Source organism: Marmota flaviventris, chromosome 3, assembly GCF_047511675.1.
Source record: "Marmota flaviventris isolate mMarFla1 chromosome 3, mMarFla1.hap1, whole genome shotgun sequence".
Taxonomy (NCBI): domain Eukaryota; kingdom Metazoa; phylum Chordata; class Mammalia; order Rodentia; family Sciuridae; genus Marmota; species Marmota flaviventris.
Window position 1 is genome coordinate 168,645,694 of NC_092500.1, and position 16,930 is coordinate 168,662,623.

Consider the following 16,930-nt stretch of genomic DNA (forward strand, 5'->3'; position numbering starts at 1 on the left):
TTTTTTTTTTTTTGTACCGGGATTGCACTCGGGTACTGAGCCACATCCCCATCCCTATTTTTGGTTTTATTTAGAGACAGGGTCTCACTGGATTGCTTAGCACCTCACCGTTGCTGAGGGTAGCTTTGAACTCAAAATTCTTCTATGGCTCAGCTTCCCCGGCCTCTGGGATTACAGGCACGCACCATTGCGCCTGGCCATTTTTAACAGTTTAGCAGTTCCTTAAAAGTTAAACATAGTTTTATTATCACATGACCCAGCAATTGTACACCTAGGTATGTATATTAAAAAAATTGAAAATACTAGTACATGAATGTTTATAAACAGCCTTTCTGGTAATAGCCCAGAAGTGGAAACAATTCCAATGCTTTATCAACTGTTTCATCAGAAAAGAAAATAGTGTATTTATACAATGCAGTATTATTCAGACAGAAAATAGTAATATGTGTTACAACATAGTTGAGCTTTGGAAATACTGTTCTAAGTGAGGAAGCCAGTCATGTAAGGCCATAACACATATTGTATGATTTCATTTATATGAAATGTCCAGAATAAGTGAATCTATTGGGATAAAAGGTAGATTTGTATTTGCCAGGGGGGACTAGAGGGAGGGGAAAGGATTAGGAGTAGTAGGAGGATTTTTTCCCAAGGGGTGATGGAAACCACGTTTTGGAATTAAATGGTGGAGATAGTTGCATAATTCTGTGATTATACCAAAACCTGCTGAATTATGTACTGATTTTGAAAAAATAATAACTGTTAAAAACTAATCGGGAGGATAGATGAGGTAGGAATCTCTGAAAATAAATAAATTTCTTTTTGTTCTCTTTTTTTAAATATATTTTTTTAATTTGTTGATAGACCTTTATTTATTTTATTTATACATGGTTCTGAGAATCGAAACCATTGCCTCACAAATGACAGGCAAGTGTGCTACTGCTGAGCCTCAGCCCTAGGCCCTGGTCTGATTTTTCTGAAAAATGAATTTCTCGAGCCAATTGAAAAAATTCTGCATTTACTAAAGAAAAAAAATGTTAAACCTTGCATTATTTCTGTGTCACACACAGTCTACTTGCGCATCTGGTTTTCCTGACTTTATTAATCAAATCTAGTTTATACATCTTTTTTTTCTTTATTGACAAATCAATTGTTAGCAAATATTTTATATTTTGTTAACTTTTTTTTTTTAATCTAATAGATACCCGTAATGGTAAATCCAAATAGTACCAGAGGTTACCAGGGCATCTTCATCAGTTTAAGATTTGAAGAAGGAAAATGTATTTAGAAATCCATGAATTATTACGCAAGGTCTCTAGACCCTGATTTAAAAGGATCTGGAAATGAGTTGCCCAAAAAATTAGTTGTGGTTTTTTTTTTTTTTTTTAATTAACTTGGTTGTGATTTCTGTGTGAGAAAAAAATTAGCCTACTTTGAAGGTTGTACACATTTGGATTGTGCATCTAGATACACAATAATAAATGGACTGTAAATAAAGCTAAGTGAAATTTACAATAATGTTTAAGATATTCAAGTCTAAAAATAACAGTATGGCCAAGGCAGGAGGATTGCAAGTTCAAGGCCAACCTTCACAATTTTGTTGAGACCCTGTCTCAAAATAAAAAGTGATGTAGCTCGAGTTTATTTGCCTAGTATGCATAAGGTTCCCCAGGTTCACTTCCCAGTACTGCAAAAGAAAATTGGGTTCATTGATGTCTGGTGTATCTTTTTAATTGTTCAGTAAACACATAAGCCCTTGTATTCATGTGTCTACTATCTCTAATTCACAATCTGATTTCTTGGGAATGCTTTAACATTGTTAACTGAAGTGCATATTCCTTGTGTTGATGAGAGTACAGCTTCGTTAAATTCTTTTTTTGTAATTTTTTTTCTAGTTTTAGACAGACACAATACCTTTATTTTATTTATTTGTTTTCATGTGGAGCTGAGGATCCAATCAGTGCCTCACACATGTAAAGCAAACACTCTACCAACTGAGCTACAACTCCAGCCCCTTCATTAAATTCTTGATATGCAGTAATTTGTTAATCTTAAGAATTTTTATTCTCTAGTAGAAAAGTAACTTTCTGATTGAAAGCATAAGATGTTTGAGTGCTCAAGAAACTGAGCTAACCACCTGTCTCAGTGCAAGTGCTTTACATGCATTATCTCATTTAATGATCTCAAATAGTCTCTGAAGACAAACTAGTACTTTCATTTTATAGTATAGGAAATTGAGGCTTGGATAAAGTAATTTGCCCAAGGTCATATTGTTAGTGAGTGGAAGAGCCAAAGAACCTTGGTTCTCCTGACTATATAAGTGAAAAATAAAATCACATAATTTCACCGTTTTTTAGATGACATCTGTTAACATATAAGGCTAGATATTTCCATTATAATGTTTTTTTCTGCTGTGACTGTATATTTCTCAAACGTGCATAGTTTATGTATAATTGTTACATATAATTTTTTTCAGTTTAATTTATTTGAGAAGATAAATGGCTATATTATTTAACTGGATGTCTATCTGGCATATGTAATTTAGATTTAAGATTTTTGATGTAAATATTATGATGAATATCCTGTGAGAATCTTATTACTTAAGAATATATTTAAGGGCATGGGATTTGGGTCTAAAAGGTGTCATCATCTTTTCATGGTTTATGGTATATATTGCCAAATTGCCTCAAATTGGGGTTGATTTTTCACTTCCTCCAGCAGCAAAGGGGCAGTGTTCATTTCCAGACCTTGACAATACCCAAGCACAGTATGTATTAGTCAGAAAAATATTTTCCAGTTATTTGAGCTTGTTTAAGTGTGTAGAACTGTTTCTGTCCTCTTTTTCTTTGGTGGTGCTTGCCTTTTTCTTATTCATTTGTAGTATCAGTTCTTTTTCCTCCTTTGAATTCTGCATTCTCTTTGAGGGAAGTTGTGTGGAGACTCCAAGAAGAATCATTTGGGTCTGGGAGATAATATGCGAGGAAAAGATTTATAAGTGAAGTGATGGTGGGTAGGCAGTCTAAGGAAACAAACATTTGAGCATTGCTTTGTGCCAGTTTTCTTACCTGTGAGCTAGGGTAATTGTGCTTGCCTTGATAGTCAAATGTTTAAATGGACATGAATGCTTAGTTTGAGCACATACTGAGCACTTGGAAAATTGAGTGTTGTAATTATTTAATGCCTGATTAAGATTAACAGACTTGACAACAGAATAAAAGCTCATTTCAGTCCACAAATCCAGATTAATTTATTGTTTGGAGGGTTTGGGGCACATTGATAGGCATTTTCAGTAAATATGTATTGAATTAATGAATAGCATTTGGCTTGGTTTGGTTAGGAGTTAAGTGTGGTCCTTTTTTGTCACTCCCCCCATCCATCTCTCTATCTCTCTCTCTCTTTGTGTGTGTGTGTGTGTGTGTGTGTGTTAGGGGTGGGCTGGAGAGCATCAGAAGGTGTGCTGTCAGGGAAACCTGGTATAAGTATTGACCCTTCCTTAACTCCTGTGGTTCTGAAACCCTCTTAACTCCTTTTACTATATAAGGCAGCATTGTGAATGCGTGTAAATTCTTTACATTAGAAATATTTTTTCAGTAAGTACCTTCTTTCCTTTCCTCAGCTGTTTGTGTGATGATCCCAGTCCTATACTAGAACTTTTGAGTAGGCCAATAAATATTTAGAGCACTTCAAAAATTATACAGGAACCTGAGGAGAATAGAAAGCAAATTTTCTCATACCCACGAACATTTGAACGTCTTGAGAATTTTGCTAAAATGCAGTTTATGCTTGTGTATTTATATCCAAGATGGAACCTATGGTTTTGCATTTCTAACCAGTTCCCAATGAGTGTTGCTCTTGTTGGTGGCAGGTAGACAGCACCTTGAGCTACCAAGTAGCTTATCCTTTTTAAGGAGAAGGTAGTCCAAGTAAGGTCATATCTTAATTGTTTCACTCAGCATTTTTGATAAAACTGAGTAGATCTATTGTGCTATTCTTATATCAGCTAACATTGTTCAATAAATGAATAAACATGCCCTTGGGAGCTTCATGCTAACCATTAAAAGTGTTTTATATCGTATTACTACATGTTAGCTATCTCTTGTTATTATATTAAATTTGTGTTTGTATTTCGGGTTTGTGCAGGTCAAGATTACTAAGTAAAGATTTGCTTTTGCTAGTAATATACCTGATTCCCAGCATTGTGAAAAGGATGAATTTAAGAAATGAAACCTTAATTTTTATCTGTGTTCTCTTTGTTTTGTTAACCTTGAAATACCTTTCAAAGTCAGGATTTCTCTTTCCTTCTCAGCCTTCTAAGCTTTGTTTTGGGTTGATTATTTACTACTGTAGCTCATGTACGTAGTTTTTCAAAGTCAGTTTCAAAATGCTTAAAAGAAAAATTAAAAGTTTTCTGTTGGCTGCGGTTATAGCTCAGTGGTAGAGTGCTTACTTGGCATGTGTGAGGCACTGAGTTCAATCCTCAGTGCTACCTAAAAAATTGTATTCTATCCATCTACAACTTAAAAAAAAATTAAAAAGTTTTCTGTTGCTGTTATTCTTGCATCAACTTCCCAGACTTTTCAGTGGTTTCTTCCAGTATTTTTAAACTGTGTTCATATAGCTGTTTTTAACATACCAATTTTTATATCCACATATATTTTAGTGGTAGCTAAAAATTGAGCTCTATCCTGCTGCCCCCCTTCCCCGACACATGCCATTTTGTCAATACTATTATACCATTTTTATTATTTAAACCAGTGTGCAGAGTTATAGTAGACTGCACACTGGCCTCCTAAAGGATATTTACATTGTAATCCCTGTAACCAGTGAATGTTGAGTAAATTAAGGATTTTGAGATAGAAGGATTATCTTGGATTGTCTGACCATTCCGTCAGTGTAATCTCAAGGGCCTCTGAAAGAGAGGCACGAAACTTGAGGGAAAATGAAGATGTCACAGTGGCATCAGAAGGTTGGAGTGGGGTGCAAGAAAGGGTCACAGGCCAGAGAAGTGCAGGTGGCTTCTAGGAGCTTAAAAAAAAAAAAAGCAAGAAAATGTATTCACTCATAGAGCTTTTAGAAGGAACCAGCCCATCCTACACCTTGGCTTTATCCTGGTGGAACTTGAACTTTAATTTCTGGCCTTCAGAGCTGTAAGAGAATCAATTTGTGATACTTTAAACCACCAAATTTGTGCTCATTTATTACAGCAGCCATAGAAACTTAATGCAAGAATAGATGTTATTAATGTCCATAGAAATACTGTCTATTGTTGCTATTAAATAAGTTATGATTTTATTTTCTAGTATGCTATCGTTTTCTCTATGTAAATAGTAATCACCTTATTTATTTTATTTTATTTTTTTAATCTACCATTACTCTTTTCTTTCTGTACCTTTCAATGTAATTTTCTGCATGGTCAAAAGAATCAGCTTGTGTTCTTCCTGGCATTCTCCAGGAATTTTTCTGGAGTGATGAGCTCATTTTTTTGTGAATATGTCACTTCACTCTTCTATCTACTATTGTGTATGATTGGAATATTCTGTACTAAAATTTTTTAAATAGCAGTTTATGCTGATACCCAATTTAGATGGAATACCACAGGGTCCATCCTAACTTCCCCATTCTATATTTGTATCTCACTTTTCCCACAGTAACAACCCTAGTTCTCAGCCCTGTAACTATCTTTAGTCAGGATATAAAGATATAAAAGAACCTGGATCTTTTAATATTAAGCCAGTGAACTAACCCTGAATTTCTGTGTCCTATTGGAACTTCTTATGTGAGATAACATTTTTTTTATTATGGTAAGATTTGCATTTAAAAAAATATTTCTTAGTTGTAGATGGACACAGTGTGTTTATTTAATTTATTTATTTTTATGTGGTGCTGATGACCGAACTCAGTGCCTCATATGTGCTAGGGAAGTGCTCTGCCACTGAGCCATAACCCCAGCCCCAAGATTTGCCATTTTTAAATGTACAATTCAGTAGCATTGAATACATATACATTGTTGTACAGCTGTCTGTGCTTTTATCATCTTCCTAAATAATCTCACCTCCACCCCAATTCCTCTGTTCTCCAGCCCCTGATAACCCAGTTCTACTTACTATGCATCTGGCTATTCCAGGTACCTCAGTTAAGTGTAATCATGCATTATTTGTTCTGGCTTATTTCATTTAGCATTAATGTTCTTAAGGTTCATCCATGTTGTAGCACAAATCAGAATTTCCTTTTTATGACTGAATACAATTCATTCATGTGTACCACATTTTGCTTATTCATCTGTTGGTAGACGTTTTCATTGCTTCCATCTTTTGGCTGTTTAGCTAGTGCTGCTCTGAACATTGTAGTTCAGATATCTGTTCAAGTCCAAGTTTTGAATTCTTTTAGTGTGTACCTGGAAGTACAGTTAATGCTTCATACAGTAATTCTGTTTAACTTTTTTAGGAATCTTAATGTTTTCCAAAGCAGCTACACCATTTGAAATTCTTACTTAGCAATAACAAGGGTTATAGTTTTTTCTTCACATTCTCTCCAACACTGATTTTTTTTTTTGTTTTTTTAAATATAGCTATTTTTTTAAAATAGCTATCCTAATGTGTATGAAGTATTATCTCATTGTGGTTTTGATTTAGCATTTCCCTAATGGTTAATTATGTTGAGCATCTTTTGTTCTTATTCATGGTCTTGGCAACCGTATCAAAAATCACTCCACCGTTTATGTGAGTTTATTTCTGTATTCTGTTTCATGGTAGAATCCATTGTGTGGATTTTTCTAATTGGGGTGGTTGTCCTGAGGATTTTGATAAGAATTTGATGGTCTTCTAATACATGAACATAGAATGTCTTTTCATTTAATGTGACTTCATTTTCTTTTAGCAGCTTTTTTTTTTTAAATTTTTCAGTATTGAATTCCTTGGATAAGTTTATTCCTAAGTACTTTATTCATTGCGATGCTTTTGTAAGTAGAATTGTTCTCTTAATTCTCTTTTAAGGTTGTTCATTGTTATGTAAAATGCAACTGTTTTGGTGTGTTAATTTGTGTTTTTCAACTTTGTGAAGATAACAAATAACCTTATTGTTTGAGCAAATTGCTAAAATGCTTGCCCTTTGACATATCACCTAGAAATCTGGTGAGATCATGTTTGACCCTTGACACTCTACTGTACTTGTATCTGTACAGTATAACTACTTGGGTAGGTTAGGTCCTGTGTGGTAGCCATCTGTTAGATGTATTTGTGTTGATAACCTTCTTAATTCTGTTTCCTAAGTATTCGTCGGTAGAGGACAAACTAAATTCTGGTTATCTAGCTGGCTATACATTTTTGTCAGTTTCAGAGAGAACATTTATTGCCATTTGATTCTACCTTTCTTGTCCCTCTTATCAGTATTCTTATGGTTGGTTTCCACTGCTAGGCGTGTAGTTGGGTAGGTTTTACATCAGTGCATGATTTGTTAATCCTGCTGCACAGCTGTAGGTACATTGTAAAATGTTACTGTGCTCATTAAGTTTTGTATTTAGGAATTTTTCAAACTAAGTTTAAACGAATGTTTTGAACAGCTTTAGTGGCATTGAAGTTTTTTCAGAAATCAATGGTTACTATAGAAGAAAATATCCTGGAAATTGATGGTGTGGATTAAAACATCTTTGCTCTATCCAACAATAGAATTGAACTGTGTGGCTAGGAAAACTACCATTTTATTCCTACCATATTTATTCAAACAAAGTCTTTTAAAGAATGTGTAAAGTGCCTTACTTAAACAAATAACTGTTGATTTCTGGTGGAGGATGGTGATCCAAGCCCATGTGTTAAAACAAACAGACAAACACATGCTGAAATGACCAACAAGCATAATGGGGAGAGTTCAGTATCCTTGGAAACCCTGGAAGAGTGCCAAAACTAAGCTGAAAAGAATTTGGCAGGAAATAGTACAAACGAGAATTGTTGAGGGGCAACATTGCTAACTGCCTTAGTGTTCATTTATGTGGTTGAGAAGCCCTCTTGGGGAGTAAGAAAAAGGACCTATATTGAATAGTGAGAGTTAGAATTAAAGGGTGCTCCATAGGGCAGTTGGTTGATGTAAGGTTTTGTATTTGGAAGCAGGAATTAAAAACTGCACAGCTTAGAATAACTCTCACCAAGGGGGAAATGACCAGCAGAAAGGAATTGGCTACCCATGCTGGCAGGAAAGAGATTCTTAACTGTGAAGCACAGATTTGAAACTTTTCTGAAGCTGCCTTTTTTGATTTACAGTACTACTTACTTCCTGGCCACATACTTATTACTGGATCTATAACCCGACCGAGAAGTATGATAGGCAGCCTCTAAGTTGGCCTCAGTGAAATACTGCCTTCTGGTATTCATCTCCTTATGTGATTCCCTCCCTTGGATCTGCAAGTATGGCAAAAGTGATGGGAAGTCTCTTATGAGATGAGGTTACAAAAAGCCTTTGGCTTGTGTTGGACTGCCTTCTTTCACTTGCTCTGAGGGAACCAGCTCTAATTTTTGTGAGCTTCGCTGTGGAGTTCATATGGCGAAGAACTGATGTCCCTGGCCAGCGGCCAGTGAAGACCTGATGCCTGCCAAAAGTCACATGTGTAAGTTTAGAAATGGATCCTTCGCCATCCAGTCAAGTTTTGACATGACAGCAGTTCAGCTCAACACATTGACTGCAGCCTTCTGAGAAACTAAACTGGAGATCCCAGCTTAATCACATTTAGATTCCTGACAGAAATTCCACAGAAACTATGAGATAATAAATGTTTTGTTAGGCTGCTACCTTTTGAATAATTTGTTAAGCTGCCCAATACTATATGGGGTGTAATAATGTAAATATTTTTCCTCCTAGGTCTGAAAGGTTTGAACTTAGCTCTAATGTTTTCAGATTGAACCCAGTATAATTCTTAATATTACATAAACATGGGCCTTTCACTTTGAGGATACATACACAAAATGATAGAGACAGATTCAGAAGTGTAAAATAAATGACTAGTATGAGCAAGTGATTTCCTATGAATTAGACTTAGTGCTAAAAACAAGAAAAACTGTTGAAATTTAAGGAAAAACCCAGTGTTTTCCAGGAGGCTAATGGGCATTTAACAGGATGGGTAGAGCAGGAAAGATTTGAGTGAAATGTGTGATTCTTGACTGTTGACTTTTTGGAGGCAGGTAGCTGCAGAATGTTAGAAATATTCCCAACTATGGAAGAAAAAAAATGAAAAGTTTAACAAAACTATAAGAAACACAAAATTTGTCCAGCATATAACAAAGTTCAGTATGAGAGGCCAGAACAAACAGATAAAAGATAAAGTCAGAAAAACAGTAAAAAAAATTTCCTAAGTCAAAGACAACAGATCAAAAGGCGCATGGAATGCTGCTGACATTTTATGAACACTTATTTTTGCCAACTATTTGGCATGTTGAAACTCATTCAATATTCCCTACAACCCCTATGTGATAGGTCCTTTTAATATTATTCTCTTAACAGATAAGTAAAGACTGGACAAAATAAAGGATATCTATACTTTAGAATAACAATGGATTTTTGAATTTTAGCATATAGAAGTAGTGCGTGTATGCAGTGAAGAAGCAAATACCTGCAAAAGAAAGTGTATTAGGTTAGGATTATATGTCCTCTGTAATTAAATCCTAGGACTATTCTGTCCAGTATGGTGGCCATGAAGCATGTGTGGCTCTTAACCTTTACTTTACTTAAAATTAAATAAAGTAAGTTCATTTCCATTGTCATAGGAAGTTGGACAGTGCTGTGTTAAAAGATGATAGAGAGGCATTCAAAGAACTCTGAGGGAAAATTATTTATAACCTAAGAATGATAACTAGGTGAAGTTGTCCTTTACATAGGCAGGACAAAGTGGCTTTTTTTTTTTTTTTTTTAGTCTTTTAGTGACTCAAAGAATATCACTCAGGTACTTTTCGGGGTTTGGGGACTGCTACTCATTATATCCAGCAGAGAAGTTAGCATGATGAGTCAGTTTCAAAATTGTTTTAACTCTTTCCATCCTGTTTCTCAGAATAGCTCAAGGCATATAAAGGTAGGGGAAAGTCTTCATCTGTGGCAGATAGTAAGAAGGTGCCCTTTTTATAAACCAAATTTCAGACTGTTGGAGCAGTACCTTTATCTGTGACTCCTTTTGGAAAAATTGTCTTTGCCTAGCTTCCAGAAATATTCTTCCTACTGCACCAGCAGTTCCTGTGCATTCATTTCCTTGCTACCTGGTTCTTCTTCATCTGCTAAATATAGGTGAGCTCAAGCTTTAATCCTCAGACCAAATTTTTGGTTTTGTCTACCCTCACTAGTAAATTACCTTTAAAATGTCAAATGTTTTCATTAAATTGATGATATCCTATTATATCTTCTTTTCCCTAAATGGCTTTCAAAGTTATCTAGCTTCTACTGTATGACATTTGTACTTGCACATCCAGTCAAAATCTATACCAAAGATGTGAAAATGGAATATTAAGCTACCCTTGGCCCCAAACATGCTCTTTCCTGTGTCTTTTTCAGTGTGTGGCACTACCATTCTCCTCCTTAGGCTTTTACAGCCTTGAAACTTTAACTTTTATCCCTCAAATTCTGGCAGTGCCATCTTCAGGATGTATTCTGAAGTCATTTGTCTGTGACTATTGTCCTATCCTGACCATTCTCATTTCTTTCTTAAGCTACAGTAGTAACCTAAGGAAATGGTTCCAGTTTTGTACTTGTTCACACAACTGATAGTCACTTTATTTATTATTATTTTTATTGATACTGGAGATTGAACCCAGAGGCACTTACCCACTGAGCCACATCCCCAGCCCTTTTTTTTAGAGAGAGGGTTTTGTTGAGTTGCTTAGGGCCTCACTTAGTGGCTGAAGCTGGCTTTGAACTGTAGTCTTCTTTCCTCACCCCCTCAACTCCCCGGTGCATCCCATTGCACCCTGCCTGATAGTCACTTTAAAACAGATTAGAAATACTCGGGTGGCTTCTTTTCACACTTAGAACAACTCACAGTCTTTTCTCCGCGGCCTACAATGCTGTATACAGTCTGGCCTTGGCCAGGGGCTCCACTCTCATTTAACTATCATTTCTCTTGTTTTATGTTAGTCTTCTTGACTTTCTTGCTTTTATCAAGTTTGCCAACTTTACTTCTACCTAGTCTCTCTCTGTTCCTTTAACACATTTAGTTGGCTTATCCTCTTTCTCTCTTGCCCTTATTTAACTTTGGCTTCTGCTTAAGTAACCTCCTCATAGAGGCTTTCTCTTCTCTTTTTGTCTATATTTTTAGAGCACTACTTGACATATTTGGTATTTATTATTCATTTGTTTGTAGTTTCTTTCCATCACAAGAATATAAACTATGAAGACAGAGATTTTTGTCTGTTTTATGTGCCTCCCCCCCTTCCACCTTCCCCTCCCCCTCAGTTCTGAGAATATAAACAGGAGTTCTGTACCTCTGAGCTTCATCTCAGCCCTGTTTGTTTGTTTGTTTGTATATTTTTGAGACTAGACCTCACTGAGTTGCCCAGGTAGGTCAACTTGTAATCCTCCTGCCTTAGTCTCCCAAGTAGCTGAGATTATAAACTTGTACCACCATGCCTGGCTCTCCTGTTTGCTCTTGTATCCCAGCACCCAGGAATAATGTCTAGTACATAATGCTTAGAGCAAAAATAGGGCTAGGGATGTGGCTCAGTGTAGAGCATCTTCCGAGCACGTACAAGGCCTTGGGTTCTAGCCCTGGCACCATTGTTTTTAAAAAGTAAAATAAACAAAAATTTAGAAATTTTTGTAAAAAGCAGTGTCTTTGAGGGAAGGATTTTGGGGTTTTTTTTTTGCTGGGGATTGAACCAGAACCTTATGTGTTCTACTTTTGAGTTGCACCTCCAGTCCCAAGATCAGGCTTTGTTTTGTTTTGCAGTACTAGAGGCAAGCACTCTACTCTCTACCACTTAGCTACATCCCAGCCCAAGATCAGTTTTGAGAATTAGAAGAATAAACAGCCTAAGTGAGAAAAACTTTAGTAGTACTTAATCTTCTTTTTCATTGAGATTCATGGAATAGAAATTGCATCTCACAAAGTGGAATCCTGTGAAAATACTTTCTAAATCATTTGAAAAACATGATTACAATTGTTTGTGAAGTATATTGGAGACAGTGAATTGCAGTTTAGGTACAGTTACAAACCAAATGAGGAAATCATCTGAGCTAACTCATCGGAACTAGAGGAAAATGATTTTTTAAAAAAGATGCACAAGCTGGGTGCTGTGACACATTCCTGTAATCCCACAGTCTAGGGAGACTGAGGATGGAGAATTATGAGTTCAAAGCCAGCCTCAGCAAAGGTGAGGCACCAAGTAACTTAATGAGACCCTGTCTCTAAATAATTAAATACAAAATAGGGTTGGGGATGTGGTATAGTAGTTGAGTGCTCCTGAGTTCAATCCCTGGTACCAAAAGAAAAAAAAAATATATGAGCAAAAATAATTTATTGACTAAAATTCTTTTTCTTTAAAAGTACATAAGGCATTCCTTTTTGTTAAGACTTGGTGAAATAATTGACATACTCTTTTGGATTGATCAAACATTGTTTTGTATGTGTATTTTAAAATTCGTTCAATTCTGCCCCCTTTTGTCTTTGTTTTATTTAATTAATTTGTTTATTTTTGATGCTGGAGATTGAACCAGGGGGCACTTTGCTATGAGTCCTTTTTATTTTTAGATAGAGTCTTAAGTTGCTGGCCTTGAATTTGGGATCTTCCTGCCTCAGCTTTCCACGTAGCTGGGAATACAGTGTGTACCACTTTTCCTTGCTTGGCTACCTCTTCTTTAGTTTTTTTTTTTTTTTTTTAAGGAGGGTGGGTTACTGGGGGTTGAACCCAGGGGTGCCTAACCACTGAGCCACACCCCCATCCCTTTTTTTATGTCTCGCTGAGTTGCCTAGGGCCTCAGCTGCCTGAGCTACTGGAATTACTGGTGTGTGCCGCTGCACCTGGTCTGCTTTAGTTTCTTCATCTTCTAAGTGGGTATATTAATTAAACCAGCTTTATCTAGGTTGTTGTCTGTGAGATCAAATACTAACATGGGGAGTACATTTTTAATGTTGCCTGCTACTGATGATATTATTGCATTTTACTGACTCAGATCACTCTTGTTCCTTATCAGAGTTCTGGAGTAACTCCAGATGGGTCTCCAGTTGTTTCCTCCACTTGCTCTCTATTCCTAATTCACTTTAGTTGTATTCCAAGGCACACATTTCTTTGGATTATTCTTAGTTAAATCTCCCTTCTTAGTTTAAAAAAAAAAAAAAAGCTGATTTTTGCCATTGGAATAAGGTCTGTAACATTTTTTTATACCTAAAAGTCTCTAGCCTTTTCCTCCAGATATTCTGATGCTTATCCAGTTTGTGGGGAACCTGAGAATCCTATCATAAAACAAATTTGTTGGGTGTGACTACCAAAACAAATGGACAGTGGAGTATGTTCTAAGTTTTATAGCATGGCCACAATAATCATAGTTTAAATATTTTTGGCTAGTATAAATAACTGGATATCATTTCTTGTTATAAAACTTTTTCAATAAGATAAATAGATGCAGGACCTTTGTGTAGTACTAGTTTGGATAATCTTCATGAGAAACCATTTGCATTATATTTGATAGGACACTAAACAACTTTATGTGCTTTGTGGAATTATTTATGAGCCAGTTAAAAGTTGGTGAACATCTAATGATGATAACTAACTTCAGTTTTAGAATGGTCAATTTATAGCTCTTCCTTCTAACTTATATAGCAGTTATACACCCAGGCTTGTTGTCTGTTAGACTCAATGTATTAGCAACTTTTTATCTCTCTGTTCTTTGTTGCAGGAGGGTATGGTTCCATTCCATTTTATCCAAACATGATATCAGATTATCCAGGAACAAGTTATAAAGAAGGGAGACTGGTTCCAGAACACATCTCTGGAAATTACCCTATGGACCCTGACTCTCATGGCAACATTACAATGTAGGTTCTGTCTAAGCAATGATAGCCAGCGGTCTTTGTTGAGCTGATCACATGACATGTTCTTGTTTACTGAGTCAGATTGAGGAAAGTCTATTTTAAAAAGGCCAGTAGCACTTATTTTATTCCTTAAGTATTTACACCTCCATGATGTGGTTGGAAATCATAGTGAAGTTGAGGTGATGTTTTAGCCAAGAGACACATAGTATGTGATCTTCTCTGAGGCCTCTGTAAATCTACATGCAAAGAGGCAGCAAAGCAAGGCAACTAATACTAGTTGCTTGCTTGAGCTTTAGCCTTGGACTCTCATGAACTAAATGGGACCATTTGGAGAGCTTTACCTTGGCTAGATTGACCCAAAGCCTAGAGACAGGCTTTTGTTTTTGCTTTCAGTAGCAAAGTCACTTAACCACTGTGTTTATACCATGTAAGTCATACAAGGCTTATTTCTTAACATTTATTCCTTATTTAGCTCACAATGCAACTCTGAGAAGGGTTTTTAAAGATGAGGAAACAGTCTTTAAGAAGCCGAATTACTTCCTTAAGGTTATACAGACAACAGTGAAGTATGGGACCCATGTTAGTCTAACTTTAGGGCATTCCCTGTGCCAATTTCCTACAGATGTGGCCCTGAGAATGTGTTAACAGGTATACTTAGATGAAGGTATGCTCTCAGCCTTTGGGAATGGGTGCCTGAGTGGGTCCTGGGCAACTGCAAGCAGCTTCATCTTACCTTTATAATATACCATACAAACATTGCATTCTGTGTACTCCATAACGTGAAGAAGGTGGGAACACACTCACTGCTGCACTAAAACTAAGAGGAGGGAAATTCTACCCTCAGGTACCTACTACTATCCTCCTTTCAGCCTCTCAGGTACAGGAAGAATGTCCTATCAGTGCCAACTGGGAAAAGTGTGAAGAGGAAATCACAGGAGTCTGTTGAAGGGAGAGGAAGAAATGTTTGGGGCCTGCTTCCCGAGAGCAGGTGAATAGATTAATAAGCCTTATTCACTTTTGAGAGGGAAAAATTTCTAAAGGGATGGCACAAACTTGATTTACTGTTCAGGGTGACATAATACAATATTCTTAAATCTTGAACATAGCACATAGTTGTGGGAGGAGTATCCTGACCTTGGGGGGAAATAACAAGAACTTTGAGCTCCCTCTAGAGGTCCACAGTGGTAAAAGCATCATAGAGGTCTGCAGGGAGGTAGGTCCCTTTAGCAATAAACTAGCATTTATAAATGCATTCTCTCTAAAAACTTTTTTTTTTTTTTACTTTGGGGGAGAAATGAGCCTATGAGAAGAAATTTGAGTTAATCATTATAATTAGCTCTGGGGCCAGTGAAAAGATAATGAAAATGAATCATGTGCCAAAACAAACTAGTATATTTCTTAATGAGAGCTCTAGTGTTGAAACAAACCAGATCAAAATGAGAACATACGAGAATCTGATTTCTATACTATTATATATCAGAATGTTTTGAGGGTGCATCCTTAAATTGGACAGAGACAAAGGTGATTTGTATATCTGCCATGTTCTCATCCTTACCTCCCCAACATCCGAAAAGAAAAGAACAAGTGATAGATTAGTAGGAAATGCAAGTTGCATTCTTAGTGAAAACATGTAGGTAAGCTAACACGTGTAGTTTTTTAATTTTTAAAACCTCCTCTGGATGGGGTTGTGGTCAGAGGTAAAGCACTCACTTTGTATGCGTGAGGCACTGGGTTCGATCCTCAGCACCACATAAATATAAAAATAAAGATATTGTGTCCACCTATAACTAAATATATATATATATATATAAACCCTCCCGACTACATGAAAAATGTATTGTAGAACAGAAATCTTAGTGATGGTCAGATACACCAAGGAATTAGTTATGGGCCTAACTTACTACAGTCATTACTTTACATATGCGCGTGTGTGTGTGTGTGTGTGTGTATGTGTATAAAGTTGTAGATGGACACAATACTTTCATTTTACTTACTTTTTTATGCAGTGCTGAGGTTTGAACCCAGTGCCTCACATGTGCAAGGCAAGTGCTCTACCACTGAGTTATAACTCCAGCCCTGTAGTTATTACTTTTGTTCTTGGTATATTTATAGTAATCTTCAGAACTTAGAGACTTCAGTTCTTAAAAATTAGTATGAAACTAGAATGAAGGACTAAATAATGTTTGTGGTAATATTATAAATATGTCAAAGTTAATATTTTTAAGTTCTAGAAATGCTAAAAACAAAAAAACCTAAGGATGAGACCTATGAAAGGGATTCCAGTACCCAACGCGAAAGAACTCTCAGTGGCCAAATCTGGAACAATTTAAACACAGTAAATGCATAGTATTAGATTATAACCTATAATATGAAATAAGTATTATGTGTTCATACAGATGAATGAATGAATGGGGAGGAAGAGATAAGTTTCAAATATGAAAAAATTCTGAATAATTTATGTAGGTACTCTCTGCTCAAAAAGGTGAAGCTTAAACCCTCCATTCCTTGAATGTTGGCTGTGCTTAGCAATTTCCTTCCAGAGTACATTATATTGGGAGTGTGTAACTATGGTGGAGAAAGCTGACAAAGGATACCTTGACCAGATGATATGGATTATTATCAATAAATCATGTGAATAGGATGTACCCTTAATAATGCTGTGATACAAGTGGTCCTCTACTCTGGTCTTTCTGCCAGAAACCTAAAGTTATGTCGTGGTGGTGATAAAAAGCATCTGATGGTCCGAAATTGAGGTACATACTTAAAAGTCTCTGACCATTACTTACTCATCAAAAACAAGGAAAGTCTGAGAAACTCTCTCAGACGAGAGGAAGGACATAATGGACTAAGTGTAATATGGTACCCTTGATGAGAACCCAGAAGTACAGGATACTAGGGGGAAACCAGTGACATGTGAATAAATGTGAAAAACTAATG

At 36.2% G+C, this 16,930-nt stretch overlaps 1 protein-coding gene across 9 annotated transcripts in view; it reads left to right on the top strand.

The window, feature by feature from the left end:
• Ppp2r2a (protein phosphatase 2 regulatory subunit Balpha) overlaps positions 1 to 16,930 on the top strand; it is a 65,804-nt gene that overhangs the window by 13,896 nt on the left and 34,978 nt on the right. For 5 of the 9 annotated variants that reach the window (XM_071610591.1, XM_071610592.1, XM_071610589.1 and 2 more), the window contains 2 exons: positions 13,858 to 13,996; positions 14,863 to 14,981. The exons of 2 other annotated variants lie outside the window; for them this stretch is intronic. In XM_071610591.1, coding sequence (XP_071466692.1) covers positions 14,954 to 14,981 — 28 coding nt within the window. In that variant the 5' untranslated portion in view covers positions 13,858 to 13,996; positions 14,863 to 14,953. Of the gene's footprint in view, positions 1 to 8,482; positions 8,594 to 13,857; positions 13,997 to 14,862; positions 14,982 to 16,930 lie in introns of those variants that run through there. 2 more of the 9 variants (XM_071610590.1, XM_071610596.1) reach the window with 2 other exon arrangements.